At 42.4% G+C, this 27,784-nt stretch overlaps 1 protein-coding gene across 1 annotated transcript in view; it reads right to left on the reverse strand.

Annotated features, from left to right (window-relative positions):
- Nucleotides 1–2,786: 2,786 nt before the first annotated feature.
- The window catches only part of tnfsf10l (TNF superfamily member 10, like), a 71,283-nt gene continuing 46,285 nt past the window's right edge, over nt 2,787–27,784 (reverse strand). The window contains exons 3-6 of the mRNA XM_070434968.1: nt 9,133–9,169; nt 8,718–8,825; nt 6,087–6,250; nt 2,787–4,085 (exon numbers count right to left, since the gene is read on the reverse strand). Coding sequence (XP_070291069.1) covers nt 3,795–4,085; nt 6,087–6,250; nt 8,718–8,825; nt 9,133–9,169 — 600 coding nt within the window. The 3' untranslated portion in view covers nt 2,787–3,794. The remainder of the gene's footprint in view (nt 4,086–6,086; nt 6,251–8,717; nt 8,826–9,132; nt 9,170–27,784) is intronic.

The raw sequence follows: 27,784 nt of genomic DNA on the forward strand, positions 1-27,784 counted from the left end.
ATTAAGCAACTTTCATGCCCTGCCTCCAGTCCACTTACCGATATCTGAACAAAAGAGCCTCATGCAAATCTGCAACAATCGGTTCTGTGAAAATTGAATTTAATCAGAAGCCAATGAACCTATTTTTCTGGATTGGGCTGCACTCAGAGCCCCGCCTTTTGAAATCGCGCTGTAAGACACTGATGCCTTTGTAACCAGCGTACCTATGTGGAGAGTGGATTCCCTCACTCTGGCATGAAAACTAAATACAGGCACAGACTGTGTGAAAAAATTATTTAAGACAGACTCTCTCCAATACACCCAACATTAGCAGAGTTCTCATTAATCTGTGTGAGTTATTCACAATTTTCAATGAACAAATAAGGTATATGAAAGAGCAAAATTATTGATTATTATTATATTATTATTTGTGGCCCTGTTCTTAAAAAGAGCTCTCTTTGTCACATCCCACAAGCGGTGTGACGACAACTCACACTCATTCTTTGTTATATAAATGTATCACATAGTGTTGTGGGGCAGGCTGTTACAATGATTGGCAAAAAAACAACATTTGAAGAGTGCGCTGACCTGGTGCTAATAAGAAATATACAGATTGAGGCTCCTAATTTGCAGTGCAGGAAATTTCTAAATTGTTGTGTATTTGAGGTTTAAAAGTCTTCTGAAGTTTGTAATTTCCACTTTGAAATTTCAGACTTGATTTTCCCTTACGAAAAATGTATGCAGCTGGAGGTTGAATGTTTGAAGGGGTACGGGACTATAAAAAGTTTGGGAACAACTGTTCTGTAACACAAAAAATAGCATATTCACATAACCAACATGCTACAAAGTAGAGAAATTTAATTAGCTGAATATGTATGTAATAAACATACAGCTCCAATGTGTGTGTGTTGTATCTAAGCCTATAGGTCCCATGTTCATAACTGTTGGCAGATTGTGTGTTGGGAAACCTTGTGTGTGTGTGTTGTACTACACTGTATGAAACAGAACAACAATGATATATCAACTCAAAGAGGAACAGAACATGCTGGGGAACAATGTATCTATAACATACTCTGTCTTGTTTACGGTTGCAAAATTAGTTATTTTCCCAAATTCTCAGGTTTTCWAAAAATACGTGTTGGGGTCCTGTGTGGCACAGTTGGTAAAACATTGACACTAGCAATACCAGGCTCATGGGTTTTATTCCCGTTGGAGCCACTAATAGGAAAATGTACCAGGTTGACATGAGTCTTATCCTGGAGGCAGAACTGAGTGATTTCCCCTTAGATCAGCTGCAAAGTCAAAATTGGCTAGATTGTAAAAATGCATGAAACAAAAGCAAATTTTAGTTGTCTTAATTTAAGGTTGTATGACTTTGTGGCTGTGCCAGCTAGCGTCTGCTAAATGGCATAGTGTGTTAGGATTCCCAGGTTTCCTGCTTATTCCTCCCTTCTAATTGTAGCAATCTTCCAACATTTTGGGAAAGTTATCGGAATTAACTTAACTGGCAGGTGGCTTGGTACCATTAGTGGGGTGTAGTGTTTTTTTGGGGCTCCTTGCGATATTTTTGCAAATAGTAGGAGTGTCTATGTGTGAGCGAGGGTCCAGTGAGAGAACTTGATCAAGGTAAAAAAAATGTTGGAAGTGACAGGATTAAAACAGCAACCAAACAAATAAAGATGGCTGTCACACTTATGAGAAAAAACAACCAATTGATGGTTCACTTGGTGTCTCCACCCTCTCCCTCAACTTTACATAGTATAAGAAATATACAGATTGAGGCTCCTAATTTGCAGTGCAGGAAATTTCTAAATTGTTGTGTATTTGAGGTTTAAAAGTCTTCTGAAGTTTGGTACGATTTCCAGACTTTGAGATTGTAAGACTTGATTGTTCCCGTATGAGACGAAAATGTATACAAGCCCGCCACATAAACTGTTCACGAATAATATAAATTATAATTAATTCACATTTACTGTTGCTGCAAGGAATATGTTCCCGCTGAGCTGTAACAACTGGATCAAATTAAGATCCTACATCTGTACATACACTATAAACGAAATACAACCCACCACAGATTCTTGGAAGCAGAGTTAAATTGTATGTCACCCAGTTTGTGTGTGTTCTTATGTGTGTCCTGTAGTGTAGTGTAAGAGAGAGAGCGTGTGGGCTGCATGTTCTGCGGATCCGTATCGATGTGTATGTCTATGCATTTAAATTGTTTTGCGTGTTCTGCGGAGTCCCTCTTGTGCGTACTTGTGTGTTGTGGTGTTTTTCTGCATGTGTCTCGTGTTCTGCGGATGACCCTCTCGTGTGGGTGACTGTGTGTGTGGGTGTATTTCCGTGTTCCTCTTTGAGAGAGAGAAAGTATTCTGTGTCTGTATTGCGTGTGCCTCTTTGAGAGGCACACGTGTTGTGTGTGTTGCAGTGTTTCTCTGTAGAACAAAAGACATCACAAAGCTGAGCAGGCGCGCCCCCAAACAACCTGTGTATGTTTGTTTAAACTTTTCCGCTCCAGAGACAACCACGGAAGGCCAATGAACACTGAAGACACACACACACAGCCTCCGCTTGCTGACTGACAATTACCAGACGAAAGGAGGCGTTGTAGGTGTGGTGGGTGTGCTCAGAGGAGAGAGAGTGTGAAGTGTGTCTGTAAGGGCAGTGGGAGCAGTGCGTGCTTGTGTATGTTTTGTGTTTAATTTAGTTAGTGCGTTTTGAACTTTCTGCCCGGATTGTGCTGACTGGCATGGGCTTTAGAGTAGGTACGAGTGGTGTGTGTGTGTGTGTGTGTGTGTGTGTGTTGTGTGTATGTGTTTCCCGGCATCAGTATGCTGTTCCACAGGTTACACTGGACAGACAGGTGGAGACCAGCGAGATTCCAGAGAGAGAGAGAGAGAGAGAGATTTCAGAGAGAGAGAGAGAGCAAGAGAGAAAGAAAGAGCACAAGAGCAAGAGAGACACACTTTACTTAAGACACTGGTAGGGCCGCATACCCCTCTTTCGCCCTCTCTCTATATGTCCTTTCTTCGTACTGTCTGTTCAATTCCTCTGCCCTTTCCTTATCCTCCTCTTCTTCTCCTTTATTCAATCCATAACTGTGTTCAACAGTGTCCAATGTCGTTTAAACAACAACGAAACAGAGTCCTCTTCCAAAGTTTAAAAGTCCTCAACGATGTACGAGGAAAAGTCATCCACTCTTCTTCTTTCTCTAAATGGTCTTGTATACAACATATTAGTATTTTTTTCTAATTTCCCAAACTGCCGAATGTCCAGTTAGAACCCTTGGAACAGACAGTCAACTTCACAGAAATAGAATGATTAGAATATAACTCATTCTAGTTCTGTGCTCAACTCCTTTCTATACAGTCAGTATGTAATGTATGTATAAATGACACAGATAAAGCCAGCATACTGCACCAGTCTTGGCTATCACATCATCACATACATGTCTTTGTCCTTTTTTTCTGCTCCATAGTTCCACAGTTGCACATTATATGATGTGAATTATAAATGAATACATTCTTCTGTCCTTTTGATCCTCTGTGTCCATCCAATGTTTTCAGGTTCATAACTCCCTCCTTCACATGTAGAATCTACAGATATATTTACAATTCACTTTGGAAAGAATGGGGGAGTTAGTCCTTGGGGTCTCACCCTTCCCTCCTCTAATCCCTCCTTTCACCCCCTAATTCCTCACTCTGGCAGTGTCCTCACCCTGCCTCCGTTCCTCACCCTCTCCTTTTCATCCCACCCCATACCCTCTTCTGGCAGTGGTCTCCCCTCTCTCTCTCCTCCATCTCCCCCTCCATCCATCTTTACAGATCCAAACGGAACGCCCCAAAATAACTTGATGACTCCTCTGCATGAACCATGGTGGGGGAAGAGACAGAGACAAAGAGCTCATCCCCGGCCCTCAGCTCAAACAGCCCTCCCTGGTAGACAGAGTGGAGGGCGTACTCTGCCTCTGGGGCCCAACACTTAGTGCCTACGCCCTTCAACAGCTGGATGGGCCGCAGGTAGGACGTCTTCTTGTAGACACACTGGACCAGCTGGTGACTGGCTGTTGGCTGATCCCCTTCACTGGGCGATGGGTAGCGGAAGTAGACCTAGGGATGAGGGCGGGATGGAGGGAGAGAGATATACATATGACTCAATGTGATAAAATGCATTATGATGTGATTATAATGCAGTAGAAGACTTGTCTTAAGCATGTATCACCATTTAATAATGTCTTATTATCATCGCATATGATGCTCACTATATTTAAAAAAAACTTTGAGTCTCATACTTGGTCCCACAATTATACAGTGCCTTGCAAAAGTATTCATCCCCCTTGGTGTTTTTCCTACTTTGTTGCAATACAACCTGTAATTTAAATAGATTTTTATTTGGATTTCATGTAATGGACATACACAAAATACTCAAAATTGGTGAAATGAAAGTGAAATCACCCCCTTTGCTATCAAACCCATAAGTATGATCTGGTGCAACCAATTACCTTCAAAAGTCACATAATTAGTTAGATTGCACACAAGTGGACTTTATTTAAGTGTCACATGATCTCAGTATGTATACGCTTGTTCTGAAAGGCCCCAGAGTCTGCAACACTACTAAGCAAAGGGCACCACGAAGCAAGCGGCACCATGAAGACCTAGGAGCTCTCCAAACAGGTCAGTGACAAAGTTGTGGAGAAGTACAGATCAGGATTGTGTTATAAAAAAATATCTGAAACTTTGAACATCCCATGGGGCACCATTAAATCCATTATTAAAAAATGGAAAGAATATGGCACCATAACAAACCTGTCAAGAGAGGGCTGCTCACCAAAACTCATGGACCATGCAAGGAGGGCATTAATCAGAGAGGCAACAAAGAGACCAAAGATAACCCTGAAGGAGCTGCAAAGCTCCACAGCGGAGATTTGAGAATCTGTCCATAAGACCACTTTAAGCCAAACACTCCACAGAGCTGGGCTTATACAGAAGAGTGGCCAGAAAAAAAGGCATTGTTTAAAGAAAAAAATAAGCAAACACATTTGGTGTTTGCCTAAAGGCATATGGAAGAAGGTACTCTGGTCAGATGAGACTAAAATTGAGCTATTTGACCATCAAGGAAAACGCTATGTCTGGCGCAAACCCAACACCTCTCATCACCCAGAGAAACCCATCCCCACAGTGAAGCATGGTGGTGGCAGCATCATGCCGGGGGGGGGATGTTTTTCCATCGGCAGGGACTGGGAAACTGGTCAGAATTGAAGGAATGATGAATGGTGCTAAATACAGGGCAATTCTTGAGGGAAACCTGTTTCGGTCTTCCAGAGATTTGAGACTGGGATGGAGGTTCACCTTCCAGCAGGACATTGACCCTAAGCATACTGCTAAAGCAACACTTGAGTGGTTTTAGGGGAAACATTTAAATGTCTTGGAATGGCCTAGTTAAAGCCCAGACCTCAATCCAATTGAGAATCTGTGGTATGACTTAAAGATTGCTGTACACCAGCGGAACCCATCCAACTTGAACGAGCTGGAACAGTTTTGCCTTGAAGAATGGGCAAAAATCACAGTGGCTAGATTTGCCAAGCTTATAGAGACTTACAGCAAAATTAGGCTCTACAAATAGTTATGCACTCTCAAGTTATTTTTTTTTGTCTTATTACTTGTTTGTTTCACACKAAAAAAATATGTTGCATCTTCAAAGTGGTAGGCATGTTGTGTAAATCAAACGATACAAACCCCCCACAAAATCTATTTTAATTCCAGGTTGTAAAGGCAACAAAATAGGAAAAATACCAAGGGGAGTGAATATTTTCGCAAGCCACTGTACATGCACTGTGTGTATTAATACACGTGTGAATTGGAAATGTGTTTTTTGCATATCCCAACTCTCCTTCGGACAACCTTGGAGAGTGGGGTCAACGCAAGTGTCAGCCATTATCAATGGCAACCTTGGAGCAATTAGAGTTAAGTGCCTTGCTCAAGGATACGTCGGCAGATTTGTCACCTTGTCGGTTTGGGGATTCAAACTAGCTACCTTAACCAGCCCAATGCTCTAAACGCTAGGCTACCTGCCGCCCTTATACAGTATACTTCAATGTCAAATGTGTTTACCTGAGAGTACATGTAGTAACGCCCATCCTGGGGCACACGCAGCCTCCCATCGGCTAAGGTCATGTTGTGAAGGTGGGCTCCGAAGCTCTGATTGGTCCACGAGCGGACTGGGTGGCGACATGATTGGTGGAGGTCGGGCTGGGGGGTGGGATACACGGGAGACCCTGTTGGAGAGAGAGTGCGCGAGAGAGAGAGAGCGAGGAAAGGAGAAAAATGGGCAGCAGCAGGCAGAGAAAAAAACGAAGCGAGGGTGAAAGGGAGGGAGAGGCAGAAAAMAAGTGAGTATAGGAGGAGTAACCAAACAGACAAGTAATATTCCTTCAGGAAAATATATATCAGATACGTGTGCATGTGTCCCAAATGGCACACTATTCCCTATTAAGTCCTATTGGACCTTTATAAAGGTACACCTATTTATTAATTTGCCTCCAGAACAGCCTGAATTCTTCATGGCATGGATTCTACAAGGTGTAGTTCAAACGTTACTCAATTGGTGTCAAGGGACCTACACCACCGCCACCAGCCTATACCATTAACACCAGGCAGGATGGGACCATGAACTCATGCTGCTTACGCCAAATCCTGACTCAGCCATCAGCATGACACAACAGGAACCGGGATTCATCGCCTCCTAAATTGTCCAGCGTTGGTGATCGCGTACCCACTGAAACAGCTTCTTCTTGTTTTTAGCTGATAAAAGTGGAACCCGGTGTGGTCGTCTGCTGCAATAGTCCATCCGTGACAAGGACCGACGGAGTTGTGCGTTCCGAGATGCCGTTCTGCACACCACTGTTGTACTGCACCGTTACTTGCCTGTTTGTGGCCCGCCTGTTAGCTTGCATGATTCATGKCATTCTCCTTCGAGCTCTCTCATCAATGAGCTGTTTTCACCAACACGACTGCCACTGACTGGATTTTTTTTTCTTTTTCCAGACCCCTTGACTTTTTCCAAATGTTGTTATGGTACAGCCTTATTCTAAAATGGATTCAATTGTCCCCCCCCCCCTATCAATCTGCACACAATAGCCAATAATGAAATAGGGAAAACAGTTTTTTTGACAAATTTAAAACAGAAGTGCCTTATTAACACAAGTATTCAGAACCTTTGCTATGAGACTCGAAATGGAGCTCAGGTGCATCCTGTTTCCATTGATCATCCTTGAGATGTTTCTACAACTTGATTGGAGCCCACCTGTGGTAATTGAATTGATTGGACATGATTTGGAAAGGCACACACCTGTCTATATAAGGTCCCACAGTTGAGCGAAAACCAAGCCATGAGTTCGAAGGAATTGTCCGAAGAGCTTCAAGACAGGATTGTGTTTTTGATTTGCCATTATGTGGTATTGTTTGTAGATTGATGAGAGAAAAAAAAGATTGAATACATTTTAGAATAAGCCTGTAACGTAACAAAATGTGGAAAAAGTCAAGGGCTCTGAATACTTTCCGATTGCACTGAATAGGGTGCTGTCTTTAATTTGAACAAACTGATTCCTAATGTTCCTATTAGTTAAAAAACACAAACGCGCTTGCATGGATGCACACACAAACACACACACTCATAGCGCTAGGCGATGAGGTAAAACACATAGCCCTTTGAAGTGTGTGTAAGTGTGCATGCACGCCTGCGTGTGTGCGTGCATGCATGTGTACATTCCTGTAATGTCACCCAGGGCTTTTTGGCTGGTTTGGAATGTACTTCCTTATTGCCTTACAAGAAGAGCCAGGAGTTTTGCCAAGACAGGAGACCTTCCAGATCAGGATAAACTTCTGTTGATTCCCTCTTCCTCCTCCCTACTGACTGTTTTTTATTTATTTTATTTAACCTTTATTTAAGTAGGCAAGTCAGTTAAGAACAAATTCTTATTTACAATGATGGCCTAGGAACAGTGGGTTAACTGCCTTGTTCAGGGGCAGAACGACAGATTTTTACCTTGTCAGCTCAGGGATTCGATCTAGAATACTTTCGGTTACTGGCCCAATGCTCTAACCACTAGGCTACCTGCCGCCCCTGTTGACTAACAAAGAGACAGGCCTTGGCCTGGATGGCTAGCAAAGAGAGAGAGAGCGAGAGAGCAGGAGCGAGAGAAAAAGGGGAACCATGGCCTTAGTGCCCTTCTGAGCAGTGGATGCTGCTAAGGGGAGGACGGCTCATAATAATGGCTGGAATGGAGTAAATGGAATGGTACTGTATCAACCAGATGAAAACCATGTGTTCGATACCATTCCATTTACTCCATTCCAGACATTATTATGAGCTGTCCTCCCCTTAGCAGCCTCTACTGCTTTACAGCTGATGGTATTTACACCAGAAACGCAGGCCAAACCTGACTACAACCTGCTGTAGCATTTCAAATAATTTCCCATAAATAGCCGACTATTTGAAAGTATTTTCAAATGCCTGGGTAAACACTTCAGAGTGTATTTGAGTATTTTCAAATACTTTCCAATTGTATTTCCAAATACATTCAAATATTAAACTAGCTGTCTTTTCAAACAACAAATATCTAAATTACAAATGTAAAAGTAACTGAAAAGTAAATAGAAAAGTAATTGAAATACCTTAAATAGTATTTGAACCCAGGTCTGGTACACACACTAGCACAGACAGAGAGACATACACACACTCACCTTGAGTGCTGCTGTCTCTGAGGGTCAGGTGGGCTGATGGCCGCTGGGGCACAGAGGTAGCGAACTTTGACCCCGWAGTGTTGAAGGTGTGAGGTAACGTTCTCGCTTCTGACAGAGAGACGCATAAACATGACATCATCATCATTACCATCATCACCACCACTATCGAGGTCATGACCGATAAAAACAAAATGTAAAAACAAAATGTTCCAGATTCAACACCACGATAGGGGGTATACATGTACTGTATGTATAGATAGGTTTGTCATAGTTTTTTAGTCACACAATAGTTCATGCAGGTAGAGTATGATAGGGGATAGGTATTCGGTTGATGGAGTTTTAAATTGTTGTCATTGTTACTGAGTGTCACACAACGGTCATACAGACAGGTACAGTATTTGAGAGATTGACTCACCTTCAAACGTCTGCTTTGAGATTATGTTCTCTGTCACCTATAAAATTAAGATAAAGATGTCGTATGAGAACAGGTGGCATTGGTGCTGGCAGAGACTTGATCAGCATCATTATCTTTATGATATAAACTTCCAATACAACAGGTATAGACATCGAAAGTAAAAAAAAACACAACCAGCATCATCATTATCCTCATCTTCATCACTATCAGTCACGTGCTGTGGTTTAGTTTCTCCCTTATGCCATTTCTCTGGCATGTACTATGTAGTCTTGACTTATTCAAACTTAAGACACTACTCCTTTTACGGAGGTTTGGTGGGTACGTGCGAAAGATAATCCGTGTGGCTCAGTTGTGGCTCAGTTGGTAGAGCATGGCACTTGCAACGCCAGGGTTGTGGGTTCATTCCCCACGGGGGGGACCAGGATGAATATGTATGAACTTTCCAATTTGTAAGTCGCTCTGGATAAGAGCGTCTGCTAAATGACTTAAATGTAAATGTAAATAAACAAAATAAAAAGATCCAACAAGAGATATCACTTATTTGTTGGGCAGTTTGTGGGTTAGATTCAAGATGCATTGCTGAAGTTCTGCTACTGGCATATAGACATTGTAGGAAAACGTATCAGGAAAGCCAGTGTGATGGTATTTACACAATACATGTAGGCAGTGGAAAGACGGATATAGACATTGTAGCAGGAAAGCCAGAGTGATGGTATTTACACAATACATGCTGACAATTGGCAGCAACAACCAGTGATATTTCAAACTGTACTCTGTACTTTATGTGTACGGTATGTGTATATAGCCTTGTTATTGTTATTTTATTGTGTTACATTAAAAAAAATGTTTTACTTTAGTTTATTTGGTAAATATTTTCTTAACTCCTCTTGAACTGCACTGTTGGTTAAGGGCTTGTAAGTAAGCATTTCAAGGTAAGTTGACAAATAAAGTTTGATTTGTTGTTGTTAGAAAGACCCTGTTCTCTGTCTGTCTGTCTATGTACACTACCATTCAAAAGTTTGGGGTCACTTAGAAATGTCTTTGTTTTTGAAAGACATGTTTTTTTTGTCCATTTAAATAACAGCAAATTGATCAGAAATACAGTGTAGACATTTTTAATGTTGTAAATGACTTTTGTAGCTGGAAACGATGGATTTTTTAAATGGAAAATCTACGCATAGAAGCCCATTATCAGAAACCACCACCCCTGTGTTCCAATGGCACGTTGTGTTAGCTAATCCAAGTGTATAATTTTAAAAGGCTAATAGATCATTAGAAAACCCTTTTGCAATTATGTTAGCACAGCTGAAAACTGTTGTTCTGATTCAAGAAGCAATAAAAAACTGGCATTCTTTAGACTGGTTGAGTATCTGGAGCATCAGCATTTGTGGGTTCGATTACGGGCTTAAAATGTCCAGAAACAAAAAACATTCTGAAACTCATCAGTCTTTTCTTGTTCTGAGAAATGAAGGCTATTCCTTGCGAGAAATTGCCTAGAAACTGAAGATCTCATACAATGCTGTGCACTACTCCCTTCACAGAACTGCGCAAACTGGCCCTAACCAGAATACAAAGAGGAGTGGGAGGCCCCGGTGCACAACTGAGCAAGAGGACAAGTACATTAGAGTGTCTAGTTTGAGAAACAGACGCCTCGCAAGTCCTCAACTGGCAGCTTCATTAAATAGTACCCGCAAAACACCAGTCTCAACGTCAACAGTGAAGAGGTGACTCCGGGATGCTGGCCTTCTAGGCAGAGTTCCTCTATCCAGTGTCTGTTCTTTTGCCCATCTTATTATTTTCTCTTTATTGGCCAGTCTGAGATATGACTTTTTCTTTGCAACTCTGCCTAGAAGGCCAGTATCCAAGAGTCGCCTCTTCACTGTCGACGTTGAGACTGGTGTTTTGCGGGTAGAACAAAACAGGACAATGACCCCAAGCATATAACCAAAGCAATGTTGGAATGGCTTCAGAAGAATGGGATAGTTCCATGAAACATGGGACCAACACTTTACATGTTGCGTTTATATTTTTGTTCAGTGTATGTTGGTTCAGCTATATGCCCAAATGTTGAGCAAACTCACAATCCTATTGCAACTGGTTACCTTACAATTGTACATTGATAACATTTTATTTTACAGTGCACGCACGCATACATACATAAAACACACATGCACAAGACAATTGCTTTCACACTGGAGTTTTGGTTTATAGCACGAAGAGCTGTGTTCTAAATGTGACCAGGGTTAAAGTTTGAGTCCCGACTCCAACCATAACAGTAAAACCACCAGCTGCAATAACAACAAACAAACTAAGTCTTCAACCTTTCACCCTTTTTACAGAGGCCCTAGTACAGTACAGACCCCGTAGAGAAAGATTTCAGATGAACTCGGATACCATTTTTATATCTCTGCGTCCAGCATAAAGGAAGTTAAACGTAGTTTCGCGAGCCAATGCTAACTAGCGTTAGCGCAATGACTGGAAATCTCTGGATGCAGAGACCTAAAAATGGTATCCACGAGTTCATCTGACTAGGGAAGTAGATTGAGGGCTTCATTGCCAAAATCTTGACCTATCCCTTTAAAGTTCTTAAGAATSAATTTGAAAAAGTTCTTAAGATGATTCTGCACAGAGCCTTATTGGGGCTAGTAATCAAAGCGACTCAAACTAGGAGTGCTGATCTAGGATCAATCCCCTCCCTCTCCATGCAATCTTATTAATTACGATCTATGAAGGCCAAACTGATCCTAGATCAGCAGAACTACACCGTCATGCATTGTGAATATGGCCACTGATATCAGAAAGAGCTGATAAACAGGGTCTTGATTCACTAAACATTCTTAAGGAGGAATTTGAGAAAGTTCTTACGATTTTGCAGATTTGCATGTACCTCATAACTTCCTTAAGAGCTTATTTGCGTTTTTTTTGTTATGAAGCTTCTTGGATTTTTTTCTCTAGAATGTTTTACTGAATCCATGCCCTCGTTATTCACTGGAAAGGCTAGTCAAAAGGGAAGAAGTKAAGAGGGAAAACAAGGGGAGAGGGAAAGACAAGTATGCACATGAACAAGTATTTGGACTACTCTGGGAGCTTAGCAGAAGATGGAAACCCAATCCCTTAATATGTGTGTGTGTGGTGCAGGTCTGGGCCAGTCTAAGCTCTCCATAGCTCTGTGGCACAGAAAGGGAAACTTATCTTGCCATAATCTACTCAAAAAAAGTTACCGTCTCTCAGTTCCTTCAGCAGGGCTGATGATTAATATGTAACTTATATCTCATTTAAGAGACAGATATAGAAATGTGATATACAGATCTGGATCTATGGAACGGACAGGGAACCTTATCTAGGTCTGATCGAATCTAAGAAGTTACTGTTTTCCCGTTCTTTCAGCAGGAGTTAACATTAATAAGTAACTTATACCTCCTTTAAGAGACAGTTCTAGAAATACAGTAGAATGGTCACAGTCTGAGTGATATATAGATCTGAGCTAGTGGTCTTACATTGGGCGAATCTTATCTAGTACTAATATACTCTAAGAAGTTACCGTTTCTGTATTTCAGCAGGGCCAATGATGTAGTAAGCAATTTATACCCTCCTATAGGTATAGAATAGAAATATAGTAGATTGAATTTGTATTTATTATGGATTCCCAGCTACTCTTACTTGGGTCCGGCAAAATTAAGGCAGTTATACAATTTAAAAATCATTACAATACATTCAGAACAGATTTCACAACACACTAAGTGTGTTCCCTCAGGCCCCTACTCCACTATCACATATCTACAACACAAAATCCATGTGTACTTGTGTATAGTGTGTCTGTTATCATGTGTGTGTATGCATGTGTCTGTGTTTGTGTTGCTTCACAGTCCCCGCTGTTCAATAAGGTGTATTTTTATCTGTTTAAAAAAAAATCTGATTCTACTGCTTGCATCAGTTACTTGATGTGGAAAAGAGGTCCATGTAGTCATGGCTATATGGAATACTGTGCTCCTCCCATAGTTTGTTCTGGACTGTGAAGAGACCTCTGGTGGCATGTCTTGTGGGGTATGCATGGGTGTCTGAGCTGTGTGCCAGTCGTTTAAAATGACAGCTCGTTGCTTTCAACAAGTCAATACCTCTCACAAATACAAGTAGTGATGAAGTCAATCTCTACTCCACTTTGAGCCAGGAGAGATTGACGTGCATATTATTAATGTTTGCTCTCTGTGTACATCCAAGGGCCATCTGAGCCAATTGTAATTTTCTAAAGTCCCTCCTTGTGGCACCTTTAATTATTTTTTTATTTCACCTTTATTTAACCAGGTAGGCCAATTGAGAACAAGTTCTCATTTACAACTGCAACCTGGCCAAGATAAAGCAAAGCAGTGAGACAAAATCAAACACAGACTTACACATGGGATAAACAAACGTACAGTCAATAACACTATAGAAAAATCTTTATACAGTGTATGCAAATTATGTAAGGAGGTAAGACAATAAATAGGCCAAAAGTGGCAAAGTAATTACAATTTAGCAATATACACTGGAGTGATATATGTGCAGATGATCTGCACGTAGAAATACTGGTGTGCAAATGAGCAGAAAAACATAAACAAATATGGGGATGAGGTAGGTAGTTGGATGGGCTATTTACAGATGGGCTATTTACAGATGCCGCGATCGGTAAGCTGCTCTGACAGCTGAAGCTTAAAGTTAGTGAGGGAGAAAAAAAACCTCCAACTTCAGTGATTTTTGCAATTCATTTCAGTCATTGGCAGAAGAGAACTGGAAGGAAAGGTGGCCAAAGAGGAGTTGGCTTTGGGGATGACCAGTGAAATATACCTGCTGGAGCGCATGCTACAGGTGGGTGTTGCTATGGTGACCAGTGAACTGAGATAAGGCGGAGCTTTACCTAGCAAAGACTTATAGATGACTTGGAGCCAGTGGGTTTGGCGACGAATATGCAGCGAGAAGTCAAGGATCGGTAGGATAGTCAGTTTTACGAGGGTATGTTTGGCAGCATGAGTGAAGGAGGCTTTGTTGCGAAATAGGAAGATGATTCTAGATTTAATTTTGGATTGGAGATGCTTAATGTGAGTCTGGAAGGAGAGTTTACAGTCTAGCCAGACACCTAGGTATTTATAGTTGTCCACATATTCTAAGTCAGAACCATCCAGAGTAGTGATGCTAGTCAGGCAGGCGGGTGCGGGCAGCGACTGGTTGAAGAGCATGCATTTAGTTTTACTAGCATTTAGGAGCAGTTTGAGGCCACAGAAGGACTGTTGTATGGCGTTGAACCTCGCCTGGAGGATTGTTAACACTGTGTCCATAGAAGGGCAGAAGTATACAGAATGGTGTCGTCTGCATAGAGGTGAATCAAAGAATCTCCAGCAGCCAGAGCGACATCATTGATATATACAGAGAAAAGAGTCAGCCCGAGAATTTAACCCTGTGGCACCCCCATAGAGACTGCCAAAGTCGGGACAACAGGCCTCCGATTTGACACACTGGACTCTATCTGAGAAGTAGTTGGTGAACCAGGTGAGGCAGTCATTTGAGAAACCAAGGCTGTTGAGTCTGCGATAAGAATGTGGTGATTGACAGAGTCAAAGGCCTTGGCCAGGTCGATGAAGACGGCTGCACAGTACTGTCTTTTATCGATGGCGGTTATGATATTGTTTAGGACCTTGAGCGTGCCTGAGGTGCACCCGTGACCAGCTCGGAAACCAGATTGCATAGCAGAGAAGGTACGGTGGGATTCGAAATGGTCGGTGATCTGTTTGTTCCCTTGGCTTTCGAATACTTTTTAAAGCAGGGCAGGAAGGATATAGGTCTGTAACAGTTTTGGTCTAGAGTGTCTCCTCCTTTGAAGAGGGGGATGACCGCGGCGATTTCCAATCTTTAGGAATCTCAGATGATACGAAAGAGAGGTTGAACAGACTAGTAATAGGGGTTGCAACAATGGCGACTGATCATTTTAGGAAGAGGGGGTCCAAGATTGTCTAGCCCAGCTGATTTGTAGGGATCCAGATTTTGCTCTCTTTCAGAACATCAGCTGTCTGGATTTGGGTGAAGGAGAAACGGGGGGGGGGGGGGGGGGGGGCTTGGGCCAGTTGCTGAGGGCGTGTGGAGCTGTTGGCCGGGTTGGAGTAGCCAGGTGGCAGGCATGGCCAGCCATAGAGAAATGTTTGAAAAAGCTAGCCTTTGCTTTCCTAACTGACTGTGTGTATTGGTTCCTAACTTCCCTGAAAAGTTGCATATCGCTGGGACTATTCGAAGCTAGTGCAGTACACCACGTGGTGTTTTTGTGCTGGTCAAGGGCAGTCAAGTCTGGAGTGAACTAAGTGCTATATCTGTTCTTAGTTCTAATTTTTTTGAAAGGGGCATGCTTATTTCTGATGGTGAGGAAAGCACTTTTAAAGAATAACCAGGCATCCTCTACTGACGGCAAGAGGTCAATATCCTTCCAGGAGACCCGGGCTAGGTCGATTAGAAAGACCTGCTCGCAGAAGTGTTTTAGGGAGCATTTGACAGTGATGAGGGATGGTCATTTGACAGCGGACCCATAAAGGACGCAGGCAATGAGGCAGTGATCACTGAGATCCTGGTTGAAAACTGCAGAGGTATATTTAGAGGGCAAGTTGGTCAGGATGATATCAATGAGGGTGCCCATGTTTACGGATTTGGGGTTGTACCTGGTAGGTTCCTTGATAATTTGTGTGAGATTGAGGGCATCTAGCTTAGATTGTAGGATGGCCGGGGTGTTAAGCACATCCCAATTTAGGTCACCTACCAGTACGAACTCTGACGATAGATGGGGGGGCAATCAATTTACATATGGTGTCCAGGGCACAGCTGGGAGCTGAGGGGGGTCCATAACAAGCGGCAACAGGGAGGGACTTATTTCTGGAGAGATGGATCTTTAAAAGTAGAAGATCGAACTGTTTGGGCATAGACCTGGATAGTATGACAGAACTCTGCAGGCTCTCTCTACAGAAGATTGCAATTCGCCCCCTTTAGCAGTTCTGTCTTGACGGAAAATGAAATTGAGGATGGAAATTTCCGAATTTTTGGTGGCCTTCCTAAGCCAGGATTCAGACACGGCTAGGACATCAGGGTTGGTGGAGTGTGCTAAAGCAGTGAATAAAGCAAACTTAGGGAGGAGGCTTCTGATGTTAACATCCATGAACCCAAGGCTTTTACGGTTGCAGAAGTCAACAAATGAGAGCGCCCTGGGTTAACCTCTACATCACCAGAGGAACAGAGGAGGAGTAGGATGAGGGTACGGCTAAAGGCTATAAGAACTGGTCGTCTAGTGCTTTGGGAACAGAGAATAAAAGGAGAAGATTTCTGGGCGTGGTAGGATAGATTCAGGGCACAGAGAACAGAGAAGGGTATGGTAGAGGGTGCGATTACAGTGGTGGTAAAACTAGGCATTGAGTGACGATGAGAGAGGTTGCATCTCTGGAGGCGCCAGTTAAGCTACAGTACAGTAGTCCAGGTGTGCCATTACTAGGGCCTGTAGGACCTGCCTTGTTGATAGTGCTGATAAGAAGGTAGAGCAGAGCTTTATTATGGACAGACTTTTCCCCATCTTAGTTACTGTTGTATCAATATGTTGTGACCATGTAAGTTTACAATCCAGGGTTACTCCAAGCAGTTTAGTCACCTCAACTTGCTTAATTTCCACATTATTTATTACAAGATTTAGGGTTTTGTTAATGATTTGTCCCAAATACAATGCTTTTAGTTTTTGAAATATTTTGGACTAACATTCCTTGCCACCCATTCTGAAACTAACCGCAGCTCTTTGTTAAGTGTTGCAGTCATTTCCGTCGCTGTAGTAGCTGATGTGTATAGTGTTGAGTCATCTGCATACATAGACACACTGGCTTCACTCAAAGTGGCATGTTGTTAGTAAAAATTGAGTTCGACCCTTTCAAAACAACCACCTTGTTCACAAACACAGAATCATTCACAGCCTAAAATTGTCACGTTCTGACCTTAGTTTCTTTTTTATGTCTTTATTTTAGTATGGTCAGGGCGTGAGTTGGGGTGGGCATTCTATGTTGTTTTTCTATGTTTTGTTCTGTTGTTATATTTCTATGTGTTTGGACTAGTATGGTTCTCAATCAGAGTTGCAGGTGTCAGTCGTTGTCTCTGATTGGGAGCCATATTTAGGTAGCCTGTTTTCTATTGTGTTTTGTGGGTGGTTGATTCCTGTTTCGGTTGCTTGTTTGTACTTTTGTTAAGTGTTCTGTTGATTTAATAAATATCTCATTATGGATACTTACCACGCTGCACATTGGTCCGATCCTTGCTACTCCTCTTCAGACGAAGAGGAAATCCGTTACAAAAATATCTAAAATCCATTCTATAATTTTTTTCTATGATCTCAGACAGTCACAAACACAACATGGTATCGCCTCTATTGTGACTTTTTCTCTGTAGGGCACTGTGGAGCAACCACAGCCATCGATTTCATGCCAGACATCCAATCTCATGATAACCCCTATACTGGAGTTTCCAGTCCTAAATATGCTTCACCTGCATTCATGGGCCAGGGAGGGGCAAGACAGTGCTGAAGCCCTCTTTAGAATAGGCATAGCACCTCCACTAGCACCAGCAAAAAAAAAGTTTTATTAGTACCTGCATGCACACCTAAGAATTTAGACTTTTGTTCAACCAGTTGCCTTGATCCGTTGGTTTCATTTCACTAGAAACCCTCTGAGCATAGAAATGTGTCTGGACTGGTAGAATATGAAGGCAATGCATTTAAACTTCAAAATATTAGCATTCTCAAGTCTGAACTGATCTCCAATGTTATAAATGCTTAAATTGATTTAAATCTATCAAGAGTATTTTCCCTCTAGCATGGGGAGTAAACATAATCTTAACACATCCTACCCTAAATTGTTCGTATTTATTGGAGGTATTGCCTAAGAAACAGACAACTCTTCCTCTACATTATTCACTGTTATATCACATTGGCACGCACACACGTTTACCTGTCCAGCAACCAGACTTGAATTATCAGGCTTATATCATTCACAATGGGGAGTTTGTACTGCTCTGTGGATGAATGATGCCACACACACACACACACACACACACACACACACACACACACACACACACACACACACACACACACACACACACACACACACACACACACACACACACACACACACACACACACACACACGTAATCCCTGGATGAACCGCTCCATATAAACACAATCCATTAAAAGACGTTCCTTAATCAGAAGTGGTGCTTTACAAAGGGAATAGGGTGCGATTTGGAACACATGCTATGATAAAAGTCTGTAAATATCTCACCTCTTAAAGTTTAGGATTAACTTGTCCAGAGTTCACAGTTTGACAATCTTCTGGTTCTATTTCCCAATATAGTGCACTACTTTTGACCAGAGCCCTATAAGCCTTGGTCAAACGTAGTGCATTAAATAGGGCATAGAATCTTGTTTACTATGACTGTCATATATTCATGCAGTTTCACGCCATCTATACAACAACATAGGCCTATATATCCTTTAAGCAGGGTTCATACAAACATTGGGAAGTCAAATTCAAGGACTTTTTCAAGCACTTACTTGTAATTTTCAAGGACCGAAATGTTATACAATTGTATAGTACATATAACGCCTAATATAGAACCCCTCCCCCCAAAAATTAATCTAACCATCACTGTTTTTAACCAAAAAACAGCTTTGTTTTTTAATGGAAGTACTTGTATAAAAAGCCAAGTTGAAGCCAATATTAGATGTTGTCGTCCTCATAKTAAACGCACATGGTTTTACCGCAAAAAGAGCATCAACACACTTCAATTGAAGCAGCAGGAAACAAACGAAAGTGGCCACATCTCTCACAAAAATCCCAGATAATTATAAAGGAGAACATAAATTGGCTACAATAATTACAATAACTTTTCAAGCACCAAATTGAATAAATACTTGATTTTCAAGGTAGGCCTATTCCAGTACTTGGTTATCTGAGCTCCAAATTCAAGTTCAACCAGGCTACTTCAAGCCCCTTGTACTGTTTAAAATCGCTGTTGTCATTACATCCATAATAATTAATAGGAATGGCTTTGTAATGTTGTGCAATAGTCTATCCTACACCTAATTGCTCACAGCAGACTCGGTGTCCAATCGGAGGCACAAAAACTTATTAAAACATCAACTCATTACCTTGATGCTTTCTCTGTTAGATCTCATGAGACCCTGCTGTAAATCAAGCAGAAAACAGATGATCTTATAATAAAAAGCATGAGATGGCGCACACCCCCAAAAAGTTGATAGAGGTGACGACTAATGGCGAGTAAACTGTATGTTATAAAAAATAAATAAATAGAGTCACAATATATACAAGCTCCCAGTTATTTATTGGGTAACCACGAGCATTTCGGCATCACTGTGCCTTCTTCAGGTTGAAGAAGGCACAATGATGAAGAACTCACTAAAAGTGGCAGTAATAAAGCCTCTCTTGAAAAAGCCAAACCTTGACCCAGATAATATAAAAAACTATCGGCCTATATCGAATCTTCCATTCCTCTCAAAAAAATGTGAAAAAGCTGTTGCGCAGCAACTCATTGCCTTCCTGAAGACAAACAATGTATACGAAATGTTTGTCTGGTTTTAGACTCCATCATAGCACTGAGACTGCACTTGTGAAGGTGGTAAATTACCTTTTAATGCCGTCAGACCGAGGCTCTGCATCTGTCCTCGTGCTCCTAGAACTTAGTGCTGCTTTTGATACCATCAATCACCACATTCTTRTGGAGAGATTGGAAACCCAAATTGGTCTACACGGACAAGTTCTGGCCTGGTTTAGATCTTATCTGTCGGGAAGATATCAGTTTGTCTCTGTGAATGGTTTGTCCTCTGACAAATCAACTGTACATTTCGGTGTTCCTCAAGGTTCCGTTTTAGGACCACTATTGTTTTCACTATATATTTTACCTCTTGGGGATGTCATTCGAAAACATAATGTTAACTTTCACTGCTATGCGGATGACACACAGCTGTACATTTCAATGAAACATGGTGAAGCCCCAAAAATTGCCTCGCTAAGAAGCCTGTGTTTCAGACATAAGGAAGTGGATGGCTGCAAACGTTCTACTTTTAAACTCGGACCAAAACAGAGATGCTTGTTCTAGGTCCCAAGAAACAAAGAGATCTTCTGTTGAATCTGACAATTAATCTTGATGGTTGTACAGTCGTCTCAAATAAAACAGTGAAGGACCTCAGCGTAACTCTGGACCCTGATCTCTCTTTGACGAACATATCAAGACTGTTTCAAGGACAGCTTTTTTTCCATCTACGTTAACATTGCAAAAATCAGAAACTTTCTCAAAAATGATGCAGAAAAAAATTAAATCCATGCTTTTGTTACCTTTCTAGGTTAGCACTACTGCCAATGCTCTCTTTCCGGCTACCCGGAAAAAGCACTAAAATAACGTCAGTTAGTGCTAAATACGGCTGCAAAGAACCCTGACTAAGAACAAAAAAAATTATCATATTACTCCAGTGCTAGCCTGCCCTACACTGGGCATTTTAAGGCAAGGGCTGATTCAAGGTTTTACTGCTAACCTACAAAGCATACATGGGGCTTGCTCCTACATAATCTTCCGATTTGGTTCCTGCCGTACATTATACACGTACACTACGGTCACAAGACACAGGCCCTCCTAATTGTCCCTGGATTGCTAAGGCAAACAGCTGGAGGCAAGGCTTTTCTCCTATAAGCTCCATTTTTATGGAATGGTCCTACCTACCGATGTGAGAGACGCAGAACTCGTCTCAACCTTTAAGTCTTTCTGAAGACTCATCTCTTCAGTAGGTCATATGATTGAGTTAGGCGGCCCAGGAGTGGTGAAAGGTTTGAAAGGAAAGTCTCTGGAGCAACGAAACCACCCTTGCTGTCTCTGCCTGGCTGGTATCCCTCTCTCCACTGGATTCTCTGCCTTTAACCCATTACAGGGCTGAGCACTGGCTTACTGGTGCTTCTTTCCATGCCGTCCCTAGGAGGGGTGCGTCACTTGAGTGGGTTGAGTCACTGACGTGATCTTCCTGTCTGGTTGGCGTCCCCCTTGGGTTGTGCCGTGGCGGAGATCTTTGTAGCTATACTCGGCCTTATCTCAGGATGGTAAGTTGGTGGTGAAGATATCCCTCTAGTGGTGTGGGGCTGTGCTTTGGCAAAGTGGTGGGTTATCCTGCCTGTTTGGCCTGTCCGGGGGTATCATCGGATGGGGCCACAGTGTCTCCTGACCCCTCCTGTCTCAGCCTCCAGTATTTATGCTGCAGTAGTTTATGTGTCGGGGGCTAGTGTCAGTCTGTTATAACAGTGGGGAGAACAAGTATTTGAATCACTGCCGATTTTGCAGGTTTTCCTACTTACAAAGCATGTAGAGGTCGTAATTTTTATCATAGGTACACTTCAACTGTGAGAGACGGAATCCAGAAAATCACATTGTATGATTTTTAAGTAATAATTTGCATTTTATTGCATGACATAAGTATTTGATACATCAGAAAACCAGAACTTAATATTTGCTACAGAAACCTTTGTTTGCAATTACAGAGATCATACGTTTCCTGTAGTTTTGACCAGGTTTGCACACACTGCAGCAGGGATTTTGGCCCAATCCTCCATACAGACCTTCTCCAGATCCTTCAGGTTTCGGGCTGTCGCTAGGCAATACGGACTTTCAGCTCCCTCCAAAGATTTTCTATTGGGTTCAGGTCTGGAGACTGGCTAGCGCACTCCAGGACCTTGAGATGCTTCTTACGGAGCCACTCCTTAGTTGCCCTGGCTGTGTGTTTCGGGGCGTTGTCATGCTGGAAGACCCAGCCACGACCCATCTTCAATGCTCTTACTGAGGGAAGGAGGTGTGGCCAAGATCTCGCGATACATGGCCCCATCCATCCTCCCCTCAATACGGTGCAGTCGTCCTGTCCCCTTTGCAGAAAAGCATCCCCAAGAATGATGTTTCCACCTCCATGCTTCACGGTTGGGATGGTGTTCTTGGGGTTGTACTCATCCTTCTTCTTCCTCCAAACATGGCGAGTGGAGTTTAGACCAAAAAGCTCTATTTTTGTCTCATTAGACCAACTGACCTTCTCCCATTCCTCCTCTGGATCATCCAGATGGTCCTTGGCAAACTTCACATGGGCCTGGATATGCGCTGGCTTGAGCAGGGACCTTGCGTGCGCTGCAGGATTTTATCCATGGCGGCGTAGTGTGTTACTAATGGTTTTTTGAGACTGTGGTCCCAGCTCTCTTCAGGTCATTGACCAGGTCCTGCCGTGTAGTTCTGGGCTGATCCCTCACCTTCCTCATGATCATTGATGCCCCACGAGGTGAGATCTTGCATGGAGCCCCAGACCGAGGGTGATGACCGTCATCTTGAACTTCTTCCATTTTCTAATAATTGCGCCAACAGTTGTTGCCTTCTCACCAAGCTGCTTGCCTATTGTCCTGTAGCCCATCCCAGCCTTGTGCAGGTCTACCATTTTATCCCTGATGTCCTTACACAGCTCTCTGGTCTTGGCCATTGTGGAGAGGTTGGAGTCTGTTTGGATGAGTGTGTGGACAGGTGTCTTTTATACAGGTAACGAGTTCAAACAGGTGCAGTTAATACAGGTAATGAGTGGAGAACAGGAGGGCTTCTTAAAGAAAAACTAACAGGTCTGTGAGAGCCGGAATTCTTACTGGTTGGTAGGTGATCAAATACTTACGTCATGCAATAAAATGCAAATGAATTACTTAAAAATCATACAATGTGATTTTCTGGATTTTTGTTTTAGATTCCGTCTCTCACAGATGAAGTGTACCTATGAAAAAAACTACAGACCTCTACATGCTTTGTAAGTAGGAAAACCTGCAAAATCGCAGTGTATCAAATACTTGTTCTCCCCACTGTATATGGAGTACTTCTCCCGTCTTATCCGGTGTCCTGTGTGAATTTAGTATGCTCCTCTAATTCCCTCTTTCTTTCTCTCTCTCGGAGGACCTGATCCCTAGACCATGCCCCAGGACTACCTGGCCTGATGACTCCTTGCCTTCCCCAGTCCACCTGGCCTGCTGCTCTCCAGTTTCAACTGTTCTGCCTGCGGCAATGGAACCCTGACCTGTTCACCGGACGTGCTACCTGTCCCAGACCTGCTGTTTTCAACTCTAGAGACAACAGGAGCGGTAGAGATACTCTTAATGATCGGCTATGAAAAGCCAACTGACATTTACTCCTGAGGTGCTGACTTGTTGCACCCTCGACAACTACTGTTATTATTATTTGACCATGCTGGTCATTTATGAACATTTGAACATCTTGGCCATGTTCTGTTATAATCTCCACCCGGCACAGCCAGAAGAGGACTGGCCACCKCTCATAGCCTGGTTCCTCTCTAGGTTTCTTTTGGCCTTTCTAGGGAGTTTTTCCTAGCCACCGTGCTTCTACACCTGCATTGCTTGCTGTTTGGGGTTTTAGGCTGGGTTTCTGTACAGCACTTTGAGATATCAGCTGATGTAAGAAGGGCTATATAAATCTATTTGATTATATTTGAAATTTGATTTGAAGGCACAGTGATGCCAAAATGTAATTACTGGAAGCGTTTATGTAGTGTGTGACTCTATTTACTGTTATTGCAAACAGATGATCAACATCAATTCGCTAGGGATATTAGCTCCATGGGTCCAGGCACAACTGTCTTCAATGGGGTACTGAATGAGACACCAAGATATTCTGAACATTAATAATGAACACCTTTTTCCCCCAGCACTTGGCCTGTTGTTGCATCGCAGGCGCTATCACAACAGCTGTTGTTCACTTGACTGTCATTAGGAAAATTCCTTCCTGGATCAGATGATGATGTGTGAAAATATCATGGCGTAACTAAATCAGCTGGACACCAAATGGCATCCAACAAGTAGTATGTATAATTATTGAAGAACCACGTTAACGACAGTATCAATTTAGGTTTTACGTATCAAGGTATGGTGACTCGGTTAGAAGCATTCGATTTTTGCAATGCATACATTGTTTTGGATTTGTGTGCCCATGAAAACAGTTTTCACCCAATAACATAAGGAAACACGAAATTATATGTAGTTACACTTCATTTCTGGGATTTCTACAACAACAAAAAAACAGTAGGACAGCTAGATCCAGGATTCTTACATGGTTCAAGTTCAATGGCTAATTTAACTGGTTAAAGCTTGATATAGTAAGTAATTGCCATTAATGCAAGGACAGAAAAGTAATGTTTTATGTCACATGATTTTGGACAAATCTGTCAAGACACCAACCATGATAAAGGGTTAAACATAGGTTTTAAATCAACTTGTGAATTTTATTGAAAATAGCAATGATCCATCTTTATATCTTAATGTAATGGCATGAAAACAATTGGCAGATTACTATCAATGACTTAACAGCAGCTGTAACAAGTTGTCCAGTGTAGGGAATCCCCACTGGCACCCTAGTTTATAGAAAGATGTAAACACCTGCTCTTTCCATGACATAGCTTTTACCTGGATTCACTTGGTCAGTCTATGATCCTTTATTGATGTCACTTGTTAAATCCACTTCAAATCAGCATAAATGAAGGTGAGGAGACAGGTTAAAGACAGATTTTTAAGCCTTGAGACAATTGAGACATGGATTGTGTATGTGTGACATTCAGAGGGTGAATGGGCAAGACAAAATATTTAAGTACCTGGTATGGTATATAAGTGCTTGGTATGGGTATGGTAGTAGGTGCCAGGTGTACTGGTTTGTGTCAAGAACTACAACGCTACTGTGTTTTTCACACTCACTGAGTAGATGCAGTGTACTCAGTGTGTGTGTGCATGATACTCAGTGTGTGTTCCTACGTGCAATATTCTCTTTGCTCTGTCCTCTCCACTGCACCGTAACCTAAGTATGTAACCTGACTCTCAGCCATACCAGCTCTGACTGAGCTGCTGCACATTGTTGGCAGAGAGAGAAAGAGAGAGGGGGGAGAGAGAGACGAGTTCACAGTACACAGCAGGACTACCACCACAACCCCCCCTATACCAACTTGACCTTAGCTACTTTATCAACCAGCCTCCGTCTCTCCCTCTCTACACACTCTGCTTCCTTGTTCTTTCTCTCTGTCCCTATAACTCTACCTTTTTTTCACTCTCTCTCTCTCCCTCTCAATCATTCCATTATTTTATTTTCCTCTTCCAAACAGTCTGCTCTGTTCACAGGTTATAGAGCAAGACCCCCATAGCACGCTACACTCGAAGATAATATTTTCCCCCTTTATTTCTTCCTCTCTTTTTTCTCCTTTTTTCCCTTTTTTTAAAGACACAAAGGGCGGACAGACAGACAACTCCGAACTGGGTGGAACGCAAACCTTGACCCAGGACGGAGAGAGGGATGGAGGGAGCAAGGGACGATGGAGGAACGGATGGAGAGCAAGGAGAGGGGTAGACAACTAGACACACATGCCTTTTTGTGTTTGTTTTTCTGGTAGAAATTAGACTAACACTAAGACTTTTGTGACCCCCACACCTGGCCGTCAATCGTTATTCATTTTTAATCCTGTTGAATATAGCCCACTTTGTTGGTACACAACACGTCCCATACCTCCTCATCCTCGGGCAGGTGTTGAAGGGAGGAAAGGAAGAAAATAACACAAAGAGCACACATGCACATATACACCTGTTGTATTCGGCAAATGTGAGAAAAAAAAAATTGATGAGTGTGTTCATGTGTGCTCTTTGATGTGTTAGATGGTTAAACAATGTATCTACAGTAACCAGGATCTAGACAAAATCTATCTACAGTTATTACATATCCCCCTCTATTTAATTCCTTCCCTCCCTTCAACCCATGCCCGAGGACAAGAAACTTCCGAAATTAACCAGCAATTTGTGTGTGTGTGTGGGGTGGAGGGTGGGGTTAAAAAGAAAGGATTGGAATGAGGAAGAGGGAGGGAGGGCGGACAAAACAAGCCATTGAGACTGGGCAGCGGAAGAGGGGATAGTGAGGATTATCTACAACGTTTGGAGAAGGCTAGCCGAGGAGGGGGGAACAGAGGAGAGATGGATAAATTAACAATTTGGATGACTATGGGTCAGATGAGTGGAGGAGAGGAAGAGGAGGAGAAATAAAAGGATAGAAGAGGTGGATGAATGAGGAATGTAGATGACTCTGGGTCAGATTGATGGTGGAGAGAAGGACGAGGATGGATGAGATACGAGGATGACTCTGGGTCAGATGAGTGGAATGAATGAGAAGGACTATGAGTGCTGTATGGTCTCCTTGTCTCTAAGGTGTTAATAATAGATTATACCAGCCATGTCTGGTTAAAGCCACATGGTGCCTAAGAGATTAGAATGAATGAAGGAACATCAGTGTTCTCTTCAAGTTGACCTGACATACTTGTTCCCTTCAAGTTTTTAATTTTTTTTATTTCACCTTATTTAACCAGATAGGCCACTTGAGAACAAGTTCTCATTTACAACTGCGACCTGGCAAAGATAAAGCAAAGCAGTGCGACACAAACAACACAGAGTTACACATGGAATAAACAAACGTACAGTCAATAACACAATAGAAGAAAATCTATATACAGTGTGTGCAAATGAGGTAAGATTGGGAGTTAAGGCAATAAATAGGCCGTAGTGGCAAAGTAATTACAATTTAGCAATTAAACACTGGAGTGATYGATGTGCAGAAGATGAATGTGCAAGTAGAGATACTGGGGTGCAAAGGAGCAAAACATTTTTTATAAATAACAATATGAGGATGAGGTAGTTGGATGGGCTATTTACAGATAGGCTATGTACAGGTGCAGCGATCTGTGAGCTGCTCTGACAGCTGATGCTTAAAGTTAGTGAGGGAGATATGAGTCTCCAGCTTCTGTGATTTTTGCAATTCGTTCCAGTCATTGGCAGCAGAGAACTGGAAGGAAAGGTGGCCAAAGGAGGAATTGGCTTTGGGGGTGACCAGTGAAATATACCTGCTGGAGCGCATGCTACGGGTGGGTACTGCTATGGTGACCAGTGAGCTGAGATAAGGCGGGGCTTTACCTAGCAAATACTTATAGATGACCTGGAGCCAGTGGGTTTGGCAATGAATATGAAGCGAGGGCCAGCCAACGAGAGCATACAGGTCGCAGTGTTGGGTAGTATATGGGGCTTTGGTGACAAAACAGATGGCACTGTGATAGACTGCATCCAATTTGCTGAGTAGAGTGTTGGAGGCTATTTTATAAATGACATCGCCGAAGTCAAGGATCAGTAGGATAGTCAGTTTTACGAGGGTATGTTTTGAGAGGATGCTTTGTTGCGAAATAGGAAGCCAATTCTAGATTTTGGATTGGAGATGCATGATGTGAGTCTGGAAGGAGAGTTTACAGTCTAACCAGACACCTAGGTATTTGTAATTGTCCACATATTCTAAGGCAGAACCGTCCAGAGTAGTGATGCTGGACGGGCGGGCAGGTGTGGGCAGCGATCGGTTGAAGAGCATGCATTTAGTTTTACTTGCATTTAAGAGCAGTTGGAGGCCACGGCAGGAGAGTTGTATGGCATTGAAGCTCGTATGGAGGTTAGTTAACACAGTGTCCAAAGAAGGGACAGAAGTATACAGAATGGTGTCATCTGCGTAGAGGTGGAT

The sequence above is a fragment of the Salvelinus sp. IW2-2015 genome, linkage group LG3 (assembly GCF_002910315.2).
Source record: "Salvelinus sp. IW2-2015 linkage group LG3, ASM291031v2, whole genome shotgun sequence".
Classification (NCBI taxonomy): domain Eukaryota; kingdom Metazoa; phylum Chordata; class Actinopteri; order Salmoniformes; family Salmonidae; genus Salvelinus; species Salvelinus sp. IW2-2015.